Consider the following 20,253-nt stretch of genomic DNA (forward strand, 5'->3'; position numbering starts at 1 on the left):
CACTTTGTATAATTTAATTTATGGTATCGAAGGCACGCAAAAAATAAAGCATAATGAAGTTAGCTGTGCATACACATATTTTCATTTTAATTCACGTGTTTTGATTCTAGCTCGCGTGTTACCCCCATAGCAAAATTCCGCAAAAATTCCAATGGAAAAGTTGCGTCCAAATGGCTAAATTCGCTGGAATTTGACGCTAAAATTCCACTAAGTTTTCCTATGGAATTTAAAGCCGGAAATTCCATGGAAATCATAGTGCTCCATGGAATTTACTAGTACGACATGCTGGAATTCCAGCGTTAAATTCCGCGGTATTCCGCGGAAGATTTATATGGAAACTCACACGTGAAACGTCCGCGGGATAAGCTGGAAAAAACATATGGAAATTTCCACTATCTTTCCATAGTGTTTTATATGGATTTTTCCACTAGTTTTCTGAAATGTCAAACAAATAAAATGGTGTTGCGACAACTTTTAGAATTTGTTTCCAAACCTTCCGCAAACATTTCTAGTGATTCATGTGGCAATTATAATATAATTAATTATGCGACACTGCGTTTCGTCTAGATAATAATGAAGTGATTACATTAAATAGGTCGCCAACCTAAAATAATACTGTTTTTATGTTAATTAATAAATATTTTCGAAAAAATTATTTTTTTTTACAAAATATTTTTTTATTGCTTAAAGTGTTAATTCGTTATTGCTGATTTAGTAAAACATATTATAATCCTCGTAATCTTTGCTATTTCTTTAATATTCGGAAGTAAAATCACGAGGTGCATGTGACAGCTTCATTTTTTCTCCATTTTATTTTGGTGGAAAAATCCACATAAATTCCACGAGCATTTCCATGGATGTATTCTATATGAAAAATCCAGCATAAATCCATTAAATTTTCCTTGGAACCTATTATGGAAAATTCCTATGGAATTTTTTAAGGCAAATAGTGGAAAATTCCGAGGATTTTTTCGCTTGTTATTCCTATTCCGCTTTCTTTTGCTATGGGGACCTTTCTTCATCAACTATAAGAGTGATTTTTGCGGTTTTTTTTATCCAAATTTTTATCAAAATAGAATGAGGAGATTGAAAAAGGTAAGGAGTAGCTGACTAAGTTATAATAATTGTTGGACTTTTGATTTTTTAGAAGAAGATTAAAGTAGAGGTTATGTTTATCATCTCAAAAGCATGTAAAAATTTTAATAAAATAATTTTTTTTTCAGTATGATACTGGCACAGCCACGCATTATATAACACGTCGTCAGGCACTGAACAAATTGCAACTCAGCCTCAATGACTTCCGCCGTTTGTGCATCATCAAGGGTATTTATCCGAGAGAGCCTAAGAATCGTCGTAAAGCTCAGCGTGGAGCCTCGGACATTAAGATTTTGTATCATGCCAAGGACATACGGTTCCTGCTGCACGAACCAATTGTATGGACACTGCGCAAGTATAAGATTTTCAATCGACAGACCGGTCGAGATCGTGCGCTCAGGGACTTCCGGAAGATGAAGAAGCGCCTTGATCGCTATCCTGAACTGAAGATTGATCACATTGTCAAGGAGCGATATCCCACATTTATAGACGCTGTAAAGGATCTCGATGACTGCTTGACACTCCTCTTCTTATTTAGCACCTTTCCCTCACTGAAGTACGTACCACGGAGTCAATCAAATCTGTGCCGGAGGCTGACAGTGGAATTTATGCATGCTGTGATTGCCTCGAAGGCACTCCAGAAGGTATTCATCTCCATCAAGGGATACTATTTTCAAGCCAACATCAAAGGACAGCTGGTAACATGGATCATTCCTCACTACTATCCCTTCAAGGAGCAGCCCAAGGAGGAAGTGGACTTTAAAGTTATGTCCATTTTCGTAGAGTTTTACTCGATAATGCTGGGCTTTGTAAATTTCCGCCTCTACCATGGACTCAATCTTCACTATCCACCCCAAATCCCAACAGCCATTGCAGAAATCTCTGAGGAAAGTGCTCAAAATGAAAATCTTTTCATTTCTGAACGAATTGCTGCTCTCAATTTGGACATCTTGAAGACAGCCGCAGCCTCAGATGGAGATGGAAATGATGAAAATGTTCTCGATATGGATCTACTCTCCTCTACATCTGCCCAGTCAGACAAAGTGGACAAAATGCGGGCTCAAGCATTGGAAGAGAAGACACTGAAGTCACTCTTTCAAGGGCTCAAATTTTTCATCAATCGTGAGGTACCCAGGGAACCCCTTGTCTTCATTATTCGCTGTTTCGGGGGAACAGTATCTTGGGACAAAGTGCTCTTTCCTGGGGCCACTTTTGATGAGACAGATGAGAGTATTACTCATCAGATTGCAGATAGACCAAATATGGACAGGCAATTTATCTCAAGGGATTACATTCAGCCTCAGTGGGTATTTGACAGTGTCAATCGTCGTACGCTCCTGCCCACGAATCAGTACTTCCTGGGTGTAGAACTGCCACCACATCTGTCACCCTTCACGTCAGACGAACAGGGCAATGTCTATGTTCCTCCTGAGGAGAAGGCTCTCAAGGACCCGGAACTTCCTGAAGAAGACAAAATCAGCGAGATCAGCGAAAGTGAGTCTGATGAGGATGAAGATATGGCAGCATCTGAAGAGGAAAAGCCACAAGGGCCGAAAGGAAAACGCAAAAAGCTGAAGAATAAGAATGAACAGAATAAATCCGAGAAGTCCATAGATGCCCAGCTTGAGAGAGCATACTGGCAGGAAAGGCAGGAAGCTGAAGCAGAAGACGAAGAGGAGGATCCGAAAAGCGCAAAAGAAAAGAAAAAAGAGGAATTGGTGAGTAACTTATAAACATTTTTAATGCTATGCAGACTGATTTTTAATGTACGATTCAAGGTTTTTTCGTAGCCCCAAAATCTAAAATCTACATTCATTGCATGCCTTGCAATATTGAAAAAGTTTTTTTCTTCTTCTTTTTTTTTAACAAGTAGGGTAAGTGTGCCAAATTTCGGCATAGTTGCATATAAGGACCGAAGTCCTAAGTTTGAAATGCAATATTTTTAATTCATATTGATATTTTTTGTTACTTCCTTTTCGGGAAGGTTGTGTGGAACCTTGAAAACTTGTTTATCAACTTTGTTTTCTTTAAATCACTTCCTAAAATATTGAAAAAATAATAATAATATAGACATTGCTTTGGGTAGTATTTCGGCCACTTTGAGTGAAATTCCGGCCACCTTTTTTCTGACCAGCTTTTGTGACGCAACGGATAGAAAATTTCAAAACGTCAAACAGAACGAGTTTAATACGTTTATATGACCCACAAGCCCTGAGATCTTCCGTGTAATTTGTCCTGAAACCCTGAAGAGTAGCATCTCAAATTTACTCGCAGATTTCCGTAGCAATTTGCCTTTTCTGAACTCTTCCAATGCCTTTTCTACATGATCTTTTTCATAGAAGCTATGGTTTTTTCTATGGACATTGGAGAACTCAGAAATCGAAATAAAAACAAAATGAATTAGAAATTTAGGAAAGCAAAAGATGTTGCCGGAATAGGCAACATTACCCCACCGGAGAGACGCTCACAAACTAGGGTGGAATCACCAGTTCTCGCCAGTGCCCCACTTCTCGCCACTTACATTGTAATCGCTATTTTTCGCAATTTATGAAATAAATGAGTCGCAATTTTTTTGTATTGTTTCTGCTTCTACGCATAGAATCGAAAAATAATAATTATTCGTTTTGGATTCACGATTTTGATCACTTTTTAGAGCAATATTTTAAACAAGTGCATCGAATCCAACATCTCTTACCAAATGTACTAAGTGTCGTCAAATTTTCATCAGGCCAAAAATACCTATTTGGGTAAATAATTTGTCTATTGAATATTTAATTGCACTTGTGGAATACATAAAATTTGTATTTAGTCAATTAATATTTCATTTTATATTATTTTTGTATAAAAATGAGACATGGCGAGAAGTGGTAATATTCTGGAATTGATTTTACCACGTGTCGCCATATCTTTTCAATAGGTGACGCTAACTTCACTTCGTACATTCTCAGTTGTCAAATCTGCATTGTTTACTTTCTGCAAAAGCCCCATAATTTGATTTCTCAAATAAAAGTAAAGAAAAATCATTTAAAGAGAGTAATAATAAAGTGATCACAAGGAAAGAGAAATGGTGAATGTATTCTTTTCATAGCATTGCCTAAAATAACCGAGTGTGGTTCTTTTCAAGTGGGTGGCGAGAAGTGGTTACAAATTTTACAAAACTGGCGAAAAGTGGCGACGAAATGGTTATTTTTGCATTATTAATAAAAATCAGTTTTTTAAGTAGTCCAGCGTTATGTTCTAGGATTATTGTTTTCACGTATCTAGAGCCAATATATCTAAGTAACTTTGTGTCAAATTTGACTTATCTTGTAACAAGGATTCAAAAGTTATGATTAAATTAATTTAATTTTTTCCTAAACATGGCGATAGCCGGTTATTCCACCCTATATACTTTTTTACGCGAAATATAGGATCCAGCTAGGAAATTTCACCCGATATTTAAAGATTGATCCACTATTAACATAAACAGAAACAATCTTTAATGAAAACTAATCAATTTTCACGAAAAACACCGAAGGAAAACCTCTTGCACTTCACAACAAATCGTAAGACTGCTAGAAAAACACAATCGATCTGTCACGTTTTTTGTAAGACTCTTTCCACACTCAGTTTTTACAACGTAATTAAAATTAAAATTATACCTAAAATTTAACGGTCTTTGTGTTAATACATCCTAAATGAATAAATATTTAAAAACAAAATGAAGTCATTGACTATTCAAAGATAACATACATAATTTTAATTAATTTATTTCCATGACCGAAATTACACTCAAAGTGGCCGAAATTAGAAGCTGACCGGAATTTTGGCACACTTCCCCTATTTTTATAATTTTTCGAAATTTGGTAGAAACAGGGGAATAAATTTCTTATACCTCCAGTGCTTTAGAATTGTTTAGGAATGTTAAGGTAGGGAAATTCACATATGAATTTTTACATAGTTTTACAAAAAAAAATGTAACAGACTTTATAAGTGAGTTGCACTTGGATTCAAGATTAAAAAAAAAAACATGGAAATTCTTTAACTTCATTGGTTTGTGATAGGAAAGATCATTTCATCTGAATTAGTGATCGCAAATACCCGGGTAATTTGAAATTGACGTGTACCCGGTTCCACTGAAGTTCTTACCCAGGTACTCGGGTAGGAACCGGTTCCACATATAAATTTTTAAATATATTTTTAACTGCACTAAAAAATTGGTGTTTTAGGGCTTCAGGCATTCTTTCGGCCGCATGCCATCATTTTTAGCCTGCTACTTCGGAATTTTACCCTCCGCGACGATTATTCATTCTCTCGGGCGACAGGTCACTTTGCTCTCCTTTCTCCCTCATGAATGTAAGCAGGCACGAGGATCATTGTGTATTCAGTGATGATCAAGCAAAAAGCCGAAGTAAATTTAGGGATGTCTTAACCTTTAAGGACGACTGGAACACCGGTGTCCCATAAAAAAAATTCCTAACTACCTAAAATGATGTTTTTGAAGGTTGAAGGTTGAAGAAATCTAGAATATTTTTTGCAAGTCTCCAGGTATTTGTATATAGGGTAAGTGTGCCATATTCCGGCCAGCTTGCAATTTCGGCCATCTTTTTTGTTCCTCGAATTTCCATGAACTTTTAGATTTTACGTACTCTAGAGATTATACAATGCAAAAGAATAACAAAAAATGTAGCTTCGACAAACGAGATGACGTGAAAAAGGCATTGGAAGAATTCCCAAAGGGCAAGGAACTATGAGAATGAGGTGGCCGAAATAAGGCACCAAAGCTATGTCTATAGTTTTATTCATTTTAAAATGTATTAAGAATGATTTTAGAGTAAATAAAGACGGTAAACTCTTTACAAGGTTCCAAGCAACACTCTTTCAGAAGAAAGAATAAAAAAAATCAATTTGTGTTTAAAATATTACATTTCAAACTTGAGATTTTGACGCTTGCATGCAACTATGCTGAAATTTGGCACACTTACCCTAGTAAATTTTTAAGCTCAAAAATGGCGAATTTTTAAATTCTCAAATGCATAATTGATTTTATTTAATTTTTATACTTCCAATTTTTTTTAAGCAAAACCCTTTTGCCAATAAAAACTACAATATACTCATGTAATATTTTTCATTAAAGCAAAAAATATTCATTGCTATTGTCAGAAAAATTACTTAAATTTTTAGGCTATTTTTCTTCCTATCGTTTATAGAGGCACAAAATACACCGAATCAGATTCTCTTGGACTTTCCAAGGTTAGAAGATGTAAGACTTATCATTAATTATGTTTCTTAGTTTATATTTTTTTTTTATTGTTGATTTTCAGTCCGTAAAAAGTATCTCGTCGTTAAAGGGTTGAGAAAAAAAATTAAAAACTCACAAAACTAACGGAAAATTAAATAAATAAAACACCTGATTATTTTATTTAAAAAGGAGAATTTAGATCAATTTAGACTAAAGAAAAATATGCTAAGGAATCCTGTTTTAAAGATACGTTGCTGGAAACTTATAAATTCATAAAGCACAAACTTGAGTGGGTCAACAAAGTAAAAAACATTTCGATAATAATAACTCTCTTTATCCCAAAAAAAAACCCTGTAACTTTTGTCGTGACTTCAAAAACCCTCTGGAGAAATCCTGCAAACTAAAAACGGGTATAGAAAATTACAGATTTAAAAAACCATTTAACACATATTTCTAGGACTAAAACTGAGTTGGAATTTTAAACAAAAATCAATTTTAGGGTTTCTGAACATAAGACAACATTCCAAAATTGCTCGAATTCTGAGTACATCCACATAGTGACTATCCCCAAAATTGTTCTGGACAGACAATTCTCGTGCTTCTTTCCCATCTCTTTATGAAAATGTTGAGAATTTGGGCAGAACGGGATGAAAAATTAAAAAAAAAATGGTTATTTATTTCTTAGAGGCTCCCAGTGAGAAATCCTTAGTTAGAATATTATTATTCAAATTTTTCTTTTCTTCAATTTAACCAAAGATCGTTTTGCTTAACGTTTTTTTTTAGACTTTCCAAGAAACAGAATAAAATATCGTTTTTTGAGTTGTAATAATTTAATATTGTGTCTGCGAGATATCTAAGGTTAAAAAATATTTTATTGTAGTTTTTTACATTCTCTTTTAAATATTTTTTTTAAAATTTATTTTACTACTATAACAAGAATTAGCAACAGAGTTTCTGAAATGCATACTTTTATGTATATTTTAATTTTGTTTTGGAAAGATGATTAGAAAATCCTGCATTGATTTTGCAACGCAGAAAACGAGACGAATAGTGAAATTAATTTTTTTAGCAACATTTTATTGCAATGTACTGAAATCACGCACACATCAATCTTAAAACGGTCACGATTGCGATTAAAAACACGAAGAGCAGAATCACAAAACGTTTGGGTTTGGGCTTAAAAACATGCACAGCTCAATCATAAAACGGCCGAGGTTGCGCTTAAAATTACGCACAGCTCAATAATAAAACGGCCGAGATTGCGCTCAACATTTTCATAAAGAGATGGGAAAGAAGCACGAGAATTGTCTGTCCAGAACAAATCTGGGGATAGTCACTATGTGGATGTACTCAGAATTCGAGCAATTTTGGAATGTTGTCTTATGTTCAAGCGCTTTTTGTGGAATTTACAAAGACTTTGACGCTCAATTCTATCGCTAAACCGGATGACATTTGCCCCATATTCACGATTGAGAGTCTACTGTATATAATAGTGACTGTTGCAAGTACTTCCTAATTCCTAAATATTGTAATATTGAGAAAAAGGAGTGGCAAAGCGTCCGAGGCTTTGCGAGCTGCTCGAACTCCCGAGAAAGAACTCTGCCTTATATACCTTTTTGCAAGCTTTCTGATGTATATAGAAAATTATTGTCGAATTAAATTTGTCTATAAATCACCACAAAACCATCTTGAAGTTGAAAATTGTTCAAGAAGAGGGTTTCAAAAAATCATTAATCTTTTAATTAATTAATTGGACAAATCGGGTGAAAATTAAGCTTCAACCTTGAATAATTCAAGATGGCGAATTTTCCGGTCTAGGATAGGTGTCTAAGGACGAAATGTTCAGCTGGACTACCTCCATAACATATCCGAAAAAAAAACAAAGAAAAAGAACACTATGTGGTGGTCCAAAAAATAATACTGAACCTCCGTGCATGGTCAAGTACTTACATTATGTTCTTCTTTTGATTGCAGGATTGGCGTTCAATATTTAATTTAATCTATATAGAGACTATTTAATGAGGCCTCAATATCTTTAGAAGATATATTCCATTTTATTTTATTAAAAGGGATTTTTTTTTTAAATCTGGCCAACTTATTTTCCAATCATATTTTAAAAATTTGATTAAAAAAAATATTTTTTTTATATGCCCAAGTAGTTTCCTCTTCAGTTTTACTCATAAGCTTTAGTAAATGCTATAGAATAGAATAGATCTAAGTACCTCTTCATTTAATATCTTGCAGAAGCAAAAGATGATGGTAAAAACTGGTGAGATCCACAAGGAAGACGCTAATTTGGCCAAGACGCAAGAGATTCAGGAGCAACGCCTGCATGCACGTATGGTGAAGCCAAGACACCGAAATCTCTTCCGGAAGCTGCTGAGAGATAAACTGGGAAAGAACAAGGAGCGCCGTATTCTCGAGAATAAGCGTCGTCGTATCGATACCGAAAAGAAGCAACAACAGAAAAAGAAACGCAAGGTTGAAAATTGATAAATAAATTTTCAACTCTGTCTTCTTTTATTATCCTATTACGAAATTATATACATTGTTATGCTCATCAGTTTACATTCTTCGTCTCAGACTCTGACCTGAGTGTAAAAAAAAAAATAGGAAAAAAACAAAAAAATAAATTAAAATGAGAAATTAATCTTCTAAATGAAAGAGATCAATTTCTCTCAACAACATTTTGTTATTCTATGTCAGGGGGAGGAGTCCATGTGATTGGAAATTGCAGCTAATTGGAGGAAGGAGAGATCTCCTGGGGAATAGATATGCCATCAATCTGAATCACTTTTATCCTCCTCGTCGCTGTCATCTTCAAGTTCGGGCATTGCAAAGCGCAAGATTGCCGCAATTCCTGTCAATTGAGCGAGTTCTGCAAAGAAAAACATTCCATTTTTTTTCTTCAAATTATCTATTCAGAAAAGTTCTAGAGACTATTGTAATTTCTTACGTTCTCCGGACACGTGCATGCTGGAGAAGATCTTAACTTCACCACCAGACTCTCGAACAGCATCAACAAGACGGACATACTCTTTGCGCTGGTTAAAATCTTGGCATCTACACAAGAAAATTGTAAAGGATTGGGATATAGATATTGGTCAAGAGTAGCATTCTCTAAAATAAATTACATTCTTCTCTTGCCTCCATGGCTTACATATAAACATTTCTCTGGCACAATATCTTGTGCTGGGCTTCAGTTTTTAGGGCTATATTTAGCACTTCATAATAAAACGGAGACAGGAATTTTCTCAACAACACCCGTGTTTGGTTCTAAGCACCATCTCCGCCCAATCTCTTTCAATTACAGACACTGGTTGCATTATCAATCGCACTTTGTGATGTGCATATTTTATTTTCAAAATCAAATTTATATATTGCTTAATTTTTTTTGAATAATTTTTTTCATCATCTAAATTTGTTCTAAAGAAAATGTAAACTTACAATTTTCTATATCCTTTCTTCACTAACGATAAATAAGTAAAGGTAGCGTGAAACAGCATATCGTCGGTTCCGAAGAAGACTATTGTAAGTCTAAAATGCAACTTTTCAGGAGAGAAGTTTAAAGTTTGAGATACAATATTAAGCTATAAAAATTTTACTGCAATTAGTTTACATATACTTTTTGTAATATATCGTAGAAAAATGTAAGGTCTTCCCCATGAAACATGTTCCACGATGGTACTTTTAGTGGAAAATGTAAAAAAAAAATGTCCATTAGTGTTTTTTTGGAAAATTTAACAAAGTCAGAAAAATCTGTAATGTATCTCGACTTATCATAATCTAGCGCGGAATTTTTAACAAGATGCATGTGATAAGTCGACATACAATACTATAATTTGGAAAAAAAAATCAGAACTCGGTAATTTAAAATGGACTTACAATAGAAATATTATTTATAGGGTAAGTGTGCCAAATTCCGGCCAGTTTTCAATTTCGGCCACCTTTTTTGTTCCTCGAATTTCCATGAACTTTTAGATTTTACGTACTCTAGAGATTATACAATACAAAAGAATAACAAAAAATGTAACTTCGACAAACGAGATGACGTGAAAAAGACATTGGAAGAATTCCCGAAGGGCAAGGAACTATGAGAATGAAGGTGGCCGAAATAGGGTACCAAAGCTATGTCTATATTTTTATTCATTTTAAAATCTATTAAGATTTAACAATGATTTTAGAGTAAATAAAGACGGTAAACTCTTTACAAGATTCCAAGCAACACTCTTTCAGAAGAAAGAATTAAAAAAAATCAATTTGTATTTAAAATATTACATTTCAAACTTGAAATTTTGACGCTTGCATGCAACTATGCCGAAATTTGGCACACTTACTCTATTGAATTTGATATACTGATTTTTTAAAAATATAAATAGAGCGTAGTTTCAACAATTTAGTTTAAATCTTGTAGCAGCAATACGAATGATTGATAAATTTCTTGTTAAGTATGGTATAAAACCTAGCCCCTCAAGTTTCCTGAAATTTGAAGCCACTTTCTCATACTCCCATTTAAGTTTATATGGGATTTTTTTGTACTCGCGACCGTTACGCTAAATATATCTAAAAAGTGAGAAGTTTTTCCGTATTATAAGATACCTTACCGTATGGAGGGATAAATATACTAAATTTTGTTTAAATACATTTTTTCCTCGGAGCACTGTGAGTAGATTCCGAGATCAATTTAGGAAATTGGCTTCAAATGGCTCTATATAAAAAGGTCTTGTATAAAAAGGTCTCTATATAAAAAGGCCTTTAAAACACATATTAAAATTTCCCTGAGAAAAAAGTTGAATCATAAGAAAAGTAAAGTCAACAAAATAGTCAAATATCCAGAAACCTTAATAATTTTCTTTTTTTTTTTTTTAGAAAGATTGCTGGAGAAAATAATTTAATAATATTTAATACAAAGAATAATATTTAATACAAAGCCCAGATAAGCTTATGGTAGCTGAGATTCTTTATGGGTGACCTCGAAATGCGTGCAACTCGAGGTGCTTGCAACTCGGAATGCGTGAAAATTCGATTGTGAGTTGAATTTTGGGGGTAAAGAATTGCGTCGAGCCAATTTCATCCATTTCGACTGCCGAGAACAGTTTACTCGGCGCGATTCTTTATCCCCAAAATTCAACTCACAATCGAATTTTCACGCATTCCGAGTTGCAAGCACCCCGAGTTGCACGCATTTCGAGGTTACCTGTAAAGAATCTCAGCTACCATAAGCTTATCTGGGCTTATCACTGGTTTTTCTTTGAATTTTAAATCCTTGAAAAACAATAAAGGCTTTAACTTCTAGTTAGTTTTTTGTGATTTTATAGGTTCACGTTAGATTAAGTTTTTCTATTTAACTCTTTCGCGTCATTAGGGTCATATATGACCCGGGGAAAAAACAATTTTTTTTTTGACTATTAACATTAATTGAAATCTATCGGTTTGTGCACGACATCATAATAGAAGGATGTAAGATTCTTGGCTAATTTTCTCAAGACTCCAGATATTCAGGAAAAGAAAATATTTGAGATCAAAAATCACTGATTTCGAACTTTGTGAAATGACTTTTCTTTTTCAAAATTTTTTATATTAATTTATTTTTTTTCAGCAAAAAGTTCTTTAGAAACACAAAATAGAATATCCAAAGATTGTATATTGCATATTTTGATATAATAAACTACTCTCAATTTTCCAGAAAAGCGTGTAGAATTTTCCGGGTCATATATGACCCTATGGTCCCCAAGGGTAACAGTGTTTTCGTCCCAAATCTATAGCGAAATGTAGTTGGGACATTGTTTTTCTTCGTGAAATGCAGGTGGGACATCTTGCTCCTGGACATTTCATCTTATATCTGATGAATTATAACATATTTTGCAATATTTTAGAGTATTCTGGAAGCGTCTCATATTGTGCAATTGTATTGTGTGTGAATATATATTTGGATAAGTTTATTTTTGCCAAATACCACTCAAAATATTGTGACAGTGACTGTTCAAGGGATTTCCAGGAAGATTCCTTGAACACCAGGAGTACAGTGTTCATCAAAGCAATCCAGTTTGCCGTGGTTTTGGCCAAATTAACAACTTTAAGCAAAAAAACTCTTAGAAAGCCCGTGATATAGATTTTGAAAATGGTAAATACACTTCCCTTGAGGACAACAGGGTCATATATGACCCGGGGTTTTTCCGAGTTTTCACGCAATGGAAAATTTTTTTCCTCTTTGAATTATTTTGATCATAAAGCATTAGGAAAAACTCAATTTTACATGAATTCATCTGCTGAATAAAAGTGGGACGCGAAAGAGTTAAGGGCTTACGTATGGGTCGCTCATTCTAAGAAAAAAAAAACAGCATGTTTCCTTGTCATCTTTTTCCGACATAATAAACAAAAATTTGAATTCAACCTCTTAAGCATAAAAAAGTATAGCATTTTACCTATAATTTCTGAAACTTTTGCAAAATATAAAATTTCATATTGAAGGAAGGTTTACATCCAAAACAAAACACCGGTAAATTGTAGCTTTCCTTTAACTGTACAAATTTACGCAAGTAAAAACATTTCATGGGATTAATTTTATCTTTTACTTGCGCGTGACCTGTTTGAAAATGTACACAATTCTCTATCTTTCTTCCACATCTATTTATCGGCAAATATTTTAACTAAAATCAACAACACATTTACGCAAAAACATAAATACCAAATTTTAACAGTAGATAATGTTTTAAAAATTTTATTAACAAATGTAATACTAAGTTATGTATATGTAGAAGTATGAGTTAAAAAAAAACTGTGTTAAATATTGAAAAAAAGTGAAAGCATCAGTTGCAGTTCCGCTAAAAGATGAGTCTGAAATTTTTGTGACAACTTCTGTGCGATCCCACAACACATGTTTTGGGCCCCTGACCTGCAACTCGTGAGAGTGCCTGGTTGCCACTCAAGCAAGTCTCTTTCTCTCCTCAGTTCCTCACCAGAAACCGTGCCACACAAGTCCACACACCAGAGGCCAGTCTCTCGCACTCTCCAATCTCTTTTTACATTTTATGCCAACGCGAGTTCTTTTCCGTGTTTTATTGTTAACTCTACTGAAGCAGTTCGCTTGGAAAAATTTTATAATCTCAAGTGAGACACTTTTATTTACACAGCAACATTCTTCATCAACACGACAATATTACACTGTGGACAATTATTTAATTGTTTTCGTGCATTCCTTTTTTTATTCTTGTATTAGTATCTCAAGTGACTATTTAGCTAAAAAAAAAAAAACCGACCCCCACTTAGAAGTCTCTCAAATAAACAGAGACTCACATTCTATAAACTGATACTGAAGTGGCTCATGAGTGGCTAAAGCCGTAATGAGAATGCTGATTAGTGTTATTGAATATTCAGTGCAAGAGTGTTGTTAAAAAAAAAAAAAAGAAACAACAAAGTCTTGATAGTTACAAAATCAACAGAAACCAAAATGTCTCCAACACTTGTGGCTGATTACAAAATAGATCCCAATGGATTGCCAAATATTCTCAATGGTAGTCAAAAAGACTGTAATCTGTGCAAAGCCATAAAGGTACCAGATTCCAAAAGTAATGTACTTTTGAATAGACGTGGCAAGAAACAAGATAGTGTAATCAGTTATACATTCAATAGCGATAAAGACACCAAAAGCGCCCACAATCAACTTATAAAATTCACTCCTACACCACATAAAATATCAACTTCAACAAAAATCAACAGGTATAAGATTATATGCTAAATACTTTACCAATAAATGGCAAAAGAAAAGAATTACACAAAAATTGTGTGGTGAGAAAAACCAGTTCATGCATATAACAGCGCAATACCAAACGAAAGAAGAGTATGTTATATATACGAAAAAAAAAACAAACTTCAAGTATAATAAAACCCACTGAATGATCATGAACTTGATTTTTCTGCTCCATTTAAAACTATTCATTGAGAAACCACCAAAATTTAATTCAAATCAAATTCTGCGACTTAATTGGCTTTTTTTTGACCCTTTTACATTATTCAAATAATTCTCCGTTCAATGTTTCTCTTTTTCTATATTCGAATACTCCTTTTTTTTGTAGGCACGACTACATGGTTCAGCCGGCAACGACATATGGTGACAATCGTCTTCAGTATCGCAGAAAGTATGATCCCGAAATATTTGGGCGCAATCAACTTGATAGATTAATATTGCCATCACTTCAACTGTGACAGCCTCTCGAGGTTATTAAATATATTTTTAGTAGAGTCTTAAAACCAATGTAAAATGCTACAGCGTCAATTATAGAAATAAAATTGAAAGATTTTTTTTTACCAATTTAAAGAGTGCAAAGAAATTATTTAGCAAATAGTCATCATGAGAAATGACTTGATGGATGATCCAAGTGTTGAAAATGTTTCATAAGACTGAGAGGTGCATTTAGAGAGATTTGAAGATGCTATTAGCCAACTAATGGCAAAATTTTCATCATTTATTAACACTTCAAGTAATTTATGATTTTATGAATAATCTCCTCAATTCAAAGATAAATCATTAAGTACTAAATAATTTTAGGGGAAAGGCTCATAATTTTGTCCAGTTTCTTATTTTGGACACTTTGAGGATAAAATTGGACACTAAAAATAAATTGATTAAAATGATGGATTTTTATTCCAATATTTGATGAATAATATGAATTCTATCTAAATATTTGTTCTTTTTTAAAGATTTTAACACTAAATACGTTAAATTTTGAATATGATTTGAGTTTAAATTGCTTTGATGAAAATTCAGTGTGAGCAATTGCTTACGAGAAATATAACAGAACTTCGTATTTACTTCAGTCTTATTTAGCTGTGATGAAGTAATAACAATGTTTCTTCGCTTTCTTTGAGTGATATTATGAAATATTCATTAAAAATTGTGTTGATTCACGTTAGTAGTGATTTGTACATTTGACCTGAAGTGAGATTTGCCTTGTGAATTAGATTTTTCGTGTGAAAAATGGGAAATTTTTCAAGACATTTACCAATGAGGTGGACACTCTTTATTTTGGACAGGTGTTTTTCTCACGAAATTTTCTGAAGTTTTAGCCTTTGTGATGACTAGGTTGGACAAATGCCTGGAAAAACAAAGGAGCATCATCTCTACGAAAGAGATGTAGCGAGAAATGCCTTGAAAGGCTCCCAGAAAGGCCAGGGAATGAGCGAATCCGCACGTACTTGGAGTACCAAAGTCAACTCACTTTAATGAATGATATGGAAAGTTTCCGGGTTTCTTGTGACATTCTACGTTTCCCTTACATGAACGGGAAGAGGATTTGTTAAGATTGGTTCATGAAATGAAGAACAATGAGCATCCTGTTGAGGGGGATTAGCTGTCCAAATTTACAGCTAAATTGTCCAAATTAATAACCAAGTTGTCCAAAATAAGAGTCAAATTCACCTCTACATATCAATTCATTTTTAAACGTATTAAAACTAATTTTAGTAAAAATAAGACGATAAATAGCTTGCCACGTTTCTAACAACCCTTCTGAAAAGAGAGAAACAAAAAAGTCAATTAGTATTGAAAATATCGCACTTCAAACTTGGAACATCGATGCTTATAAGCAGACTGGAGCAAATTATGAGCCCTTACCCTATTGGTCGATAAAGTTTTTAGATTTTAGAGTATCTCTTATCTTTTAAGCTAAATTGTAACAAATTACGCAATAATAAAGTTGAAATGAAAATGTCATTTTTTTAAGATCCCTAATTTTTAAAGCTGCTCGAGAGGATCTTTTGAACTTTCAATTACATAATTTTTTTTTTAGGTAAAATAGGATTAGATATAGCGTCACCATTAGCTTTCAATTCAGAGTAGGATAGTTATATATCTATAATTTTGACACTACAATTATAACTCAAGTCTTTAAGCTTTCAATTCAATTCAATTTGTTTAGAACTTACAAAATTGTCGCAAGTTTAAAAGGAAAAAAACAAAAACGGAAGCAAAATAAAAGGGACAGATAATCCTAACCGGCTTATGTAGGTGAGATTCTTAACGTGAGCTAACTCGGAGTGCATGCAAATTCGATTTAGAGCTGAAATTGTGAGTCGCCATTCAGTTATCTTGAATCAAATTCGTGAAATTATACAAATTTTGCATTTAAACCAAAATATCAAGGATTTGGATGAACTGGCACAAAAGTGATATATGGGTGAAATGTAGACCAGAATGTACTCTATAATTTTGCCGTAGAACTTGAACTCATCGATTACTCAGAAGCCAAGATAAGCGAGGTTTTTAGTTTCTTAACTCGTTTTTTCATCCAGAGTGCCCCAAGTAGTCATTTGTTGAACTTCAACTAAATCAAAGAATTGTTGTATTTTGTGGGACTTTCCATTTAAAACCATATTTTAAGTGTCTTTGTGGAGTAGAGGCAGTCAAATTGGCATCTGAGTGATTTCAAAGCGTTATTATGGGAAAAATCAATTTTTTCACACTTAAACGGCAAAATCGGAGTGATAGAGTAGTCTGAGTGGAAAATGATGTATGGACGAAATGTAGAGACAAATGTGCTCTACAATTATGTTGAAGTAATCATCAAAATCGGTTCAGCGACAGTCGAGATAATTGAGGTTATGTGATATTGAAATTGGTTTTTCGACTGTGGCGCCCCTGGTGTTGGTCCTAGAAAGTTGTAGCATTTGGTGAGATCTTTCGTTTAAGCCCTCATTCATCAAAATCGGTCACATAGAACCGGAGATATGATTTTTTGAATTTTGTGAACTTTGACCCCTCATATCTCCGGTTCTGTTTTAACCACAGCGCACATTTGCACCATTTTGGAAACGTCCTAGACTGTACTACAACATACTAAAATTTCATTAACTTGCACAATTCCGTTTGTGAGAAAAGTGATTTTGAATTTCGATGAATTTTGACGCTATCGCAGCGCCACCTGTGGTGACTTTTTGAACTTCCATCTGAAAGTGCTCATCGAGACGAAACCAAAAAGGTAAAATTTAGGTCGCTATGTTAATTAGAACCGGAGATAGAGGCCGGTCAATGTTCGAACTTTGACCCTTTATAGCTCGGGTCAGGGGTTTTAGATCGACTTAAGGTTTTTTTTGTTTGATAGGTATAATCAACGGCTACAACATACTAAAATTTCAGCCCGATGCACAATGGAATTTTTGAGTTATTTAACTTATAAGATTTAAAAATTTTCTTTTTAATAATAGCGCCCCTAGCGGTAGTTTTATGAACTTGCGATGTTAGAAGAGGAAGTGGCATTTCACGAGAGCTTTCCAAAAAGCCCTCAATTTTTAAATTATGACAATTAGAACCGGAGTTATGGCCATTTTAAGAAATTTTTTTTGGACCCTTATAGCTCGGGTCAGGGGGGTCGGGGGATCTTAAGTTTGGTATTGATGGAAAGCTCTAAGGCCCAGCTATAACATACTAAAATTTGAGCCCGCTCGATGCTATAGGGGCGGAGCCATTAAGAAAACAAAAAAAAGGGGGTCTTCAAAATGGCGGAAAGAGGCGTGGGGGGTGGGGGGTCAATGCACCAAGTTGCAATTTTCACCCGATATATAACCTTTGCCGAAAACCGCAAGTCGATATCTCTTTTAGTTTAGGAGCTATTAAGCTCCAAATAGCGGCCGGCCGGCCGGGAACGTAAATTAGCCACATATATATTTGTGATCATGAAGTGCTGAAACACGTTTTGGCCAAGTTTGAGGTCGATCGGACGACATGAAATTTTGTTAGGATTATAGTAGGTGAGATTGTTAAGAATCTCACCTAATATACGTAATACATAACATTTGGTACGATTCTTAAACGGTTAAGGCTTCGTTGTAATTTAAATATTTTTAGAAGTTCTTTTTAGCTGAAATTCTTTACGATCTCAGATTTTGTAGTCACTTAAATCCGACCTGCACGTTTTGACATCCATAGATCAGGAATATCATATGTGCTAATCGATTTTCGTGAACATCACGCCTCGTTCCGTCCGTCGTATAACCACTTCTGAAGAGAGAACGGAGAGAGCGATTTTCGGCAAGGGTTAAATGTCGATGAACCACTAGAAATTTATGAAGTCAGATCCCCTCCCCCCTTCCATCATTTTCAAACACCCCCAAATTTTGTTTCCAACTCAGCCAAATTTTAATATATTACAGTTGGACCTAACAGTTATCGATTAAAAAAAAATTGAGCCACCCCACTAACCCGAGCTATAAGGGGTCAAAAAATGAATTTTCAAATGCCCAAAGGTTCAAATTGACAGAATTTGAAAAATTCATAAATATCCTGAGTTCAAAGTTTTTCTAAATTTTCAAGTGAATTTTCATTGCGATAAAATTCATTTTCCTGAGAAAATTCCTTCTTCACGTTTTCAACTGAAAATAAATCCTGAATTTCCACTCACCTGAAGAGATTGTCGGAGATGAGTAATATCTGAACGCATTGTGCCTCCACAGCTGCCGTTACGTGTTTCTTGCCGTAGAAGGCCTTGGACGATTCACATTGGAGCGTAGTGTAGAACTGCTCCAGAACCTTTACTTCTCCAGCTGCTTTGGTATCGCTCATCTTGGCGGCCACAGCTGGATCCTGCAGTACTTCCTTGAGGGAATGTTTGAAGCCGGATGACGAGTGCACAAGTACAAATTTGCTCTTGTTGTCCAGAAGAGTCTTGTTGTCCACATTCACGGCCTGCTGGAACATGTAGTCGTAGAATTGGTCCTTGACGAAGCCTGGTGATGCCAGGAGTACGCACTTAACCACATCAAAATTTACATGACGCTGTATACCCTGCATTACAGCATCATAGAACTTGGTGAGGCCCTTTTCGTGCTGCTGCACATAACCCTTACGCTTTCGCGGAATCGCCACCTCAATCTTGCTACGAACCAGCGTCATGCTGGATGTGATGAGGCATACATGAGCAAGCCCCTCCTGCATAATCACAGCCGCCACATCTGCACTCTGAGTCACATCACAGGCCATGTCAATGCGCTCGAGAGAAATGGTATCCCATTCGGGCTTTTCCAGTGTGAATTTACGATTGAGGGCTAGATCGAGGGTATGGTATGCCCCCATCTTCACATACGGATTCTCCTCCACATTGCGCCCCTTCAAGCGCAACACACACGCCTGCGTATCGAAATCTATATTCTCCACCGTGATAGTGAGTGTTGTCCTGACACGATTGCTGCTTGAAGAACCTGTGGCCGTTTCATTTTGCACCTAAAATAAATATTTTGATCATTATCTCACAGTCTTTCCCCCCAAATTGCTATCTCACCTTCCGGATAGTCGTGCACTTGACATTGTCTCCTTCGGATATCAAATTGTAGGCATGCCACATGTCCTCCGGCTCCTCTGGCATCAGAACAACGGCCCTGGAAAGAAGTAAGAAAAGTGTCAATTGCTAAGATGCCCCAAATACATAACCTCAATCTCACACATTGGCTTTCTCAACTCACCCACTGCCACCCTTGTCCACATTTCTGCTCAGTAATTTCATCTCGAACTAATTTAGTTACAGTTGCCGATGATGCAAACAAATAAACATTTTATTCAGTGCTATTTTATATTAAAAAACACTCGCGGAAATTTACGTGACGTACAACATATTTTCGCAGTCCATGTGAAATGAAAGAAGTGTACCGAGAATACCCGGCTGAACTGATCACAACGCAAACAAAACAAATTGTTAGTTAAATCAGCATTTGTCGTAATTTCATTTTTGCGATTTTGAGTATAGTAGACTCTCGCAAATTTGGTTCTTTTAAGATCGGGCTACTTTTTAATTCGGGCAGCGGTTACATTTGAAGAAAGTTTGTTGTCATTTTTCAAGTTTGATTATGATTATCAAATGAATCAAATATGCTCAAATTTGGCATGGTTTGTCTTAGTTTAGATGTGATTTTGCATTATTGAGGGATTTTCATGCAATTTACGTTATATA

At 34.9% G+C, this 20,253-nt stretch overlaps 3 protein-coding genes across 4 annotated transcripts in view; 2 read left to right on the forward strand and 1 right to left on the reverse strand.

Annotated features, from left to right (window-relative positions):
• The window catches only part of LOC129807616 (protein pelota), a 232,813-nt gene extending 212,830 nt beyond the window's left edge, over positions 1-19,983 (reverse strand). Inside the window, exons 1-5 of one of the 2 annotated variants that reach the window (XM_055857001.1) lie at positions 19,769-19,983; positions 19,588-19,684; positions 18,712-19,529; positions 9,273-9,379; positions 8,818-9,194 (exon numbers count right to left, since the gene is read on the reverse strand). In XM_055857001.1, coding sequence (XP_055712976.1) covers positions 9,097-9,194; positions 9,273-9,379; positions 18,712-19,529; positions 19,588-19,684; positions 19,769-19,809 — 1,161 coding nt within the window. In that variant the 5' untranslated portion in view covers positions 19,810-19,983 and the 3' untranslated portion in view covers positions 8,818-9,096. Of the gene's footprint in view, positions 1-8,817; positions 9,195-9,272; positions 9,380-18,083; positions 19,530-19,587; positions 19,685-19,768 lie in introns of those variants that run through there. The other variant, XR_008752299.1, reaches the window with a different exon arrangement.
• Positions 986-9,001, forward strand: LOC129807611 (pescadillo homolog). Its single transcript, XM_055856992.1, has 3 exons — positions 986-1,095; positions 1,224-2,813; positions 8,561-9,001. The coding sequence occupies exons 1-3, from the start codon at positions 1,078-1,080 to the stop codon at positions 8,807-8,809; spliced, it is 1,857 nt and encodes a 618-aa protein (XP_055712967.1). The 5' UTR covers positions 986-1,077; the 3' UTR covers positions 8,810-9,001.
• LOC129807619 (uncharacterized) lies at positions 11,715-14,627 on the forward strand. The gene is made up of 2 exons (XM_055857004.1): positions 11,715-14,035; positions 14,392-14,627. Exons 1-2 carry the CDS (start codon positions 13,767-13,769, stop codon positions 14,519-14,521), a joined length of 399 nt encoding a protein of 132 aa, XP_055712979.1. The 5' UTR covers positions 11,715-13,766; the 3' UTR covers positions 14,522-14,627.
• Positions 19,984-20,253: the final 270 nt, after the last annotated feature.

The sequence above is a fragment of the Phlebotomus papatasi genome, chromosome 3 (genome assembly GCF_024763615.1).
Source record: "Phlebotomus papatasi isolate M1 chromosome 3, Ppap_2.1, whole genome shotgun sequence".
NCBI lineage: Eukaryota > Metazoa > Arthropoda > Insecta > Diptera > Psychodidae > Phlebotomus > Phlebotomus papatasi.

Excerpts from the sequence above, each read along its gene's own strand:
- LOC129807611 (XM_055856992.1), top strand. Across the intron at positions 2,814-8,560 it reads AAAAGAAAAAAGAGGAATTG|AAGCAAAAGATGATGGTAAA; the intron begins GTGAGTAACTTA and ends AATATCTTGCAG.
- LOC129807619 (XM_055857004.1), top strand. The coding sequence starts at position 13,767 with ATGTCTCCAACACTTGTGGCTGATTACAAAATAGATCCCAATGGATTG. Across the intron at positions 14,036-14,391 it reads ACTTCAACAAAAATCAACAG|GCACGACTACATGGTTCAGC; the intron begins GTATAAGATTAT and ends TTTTTTTTGTAG.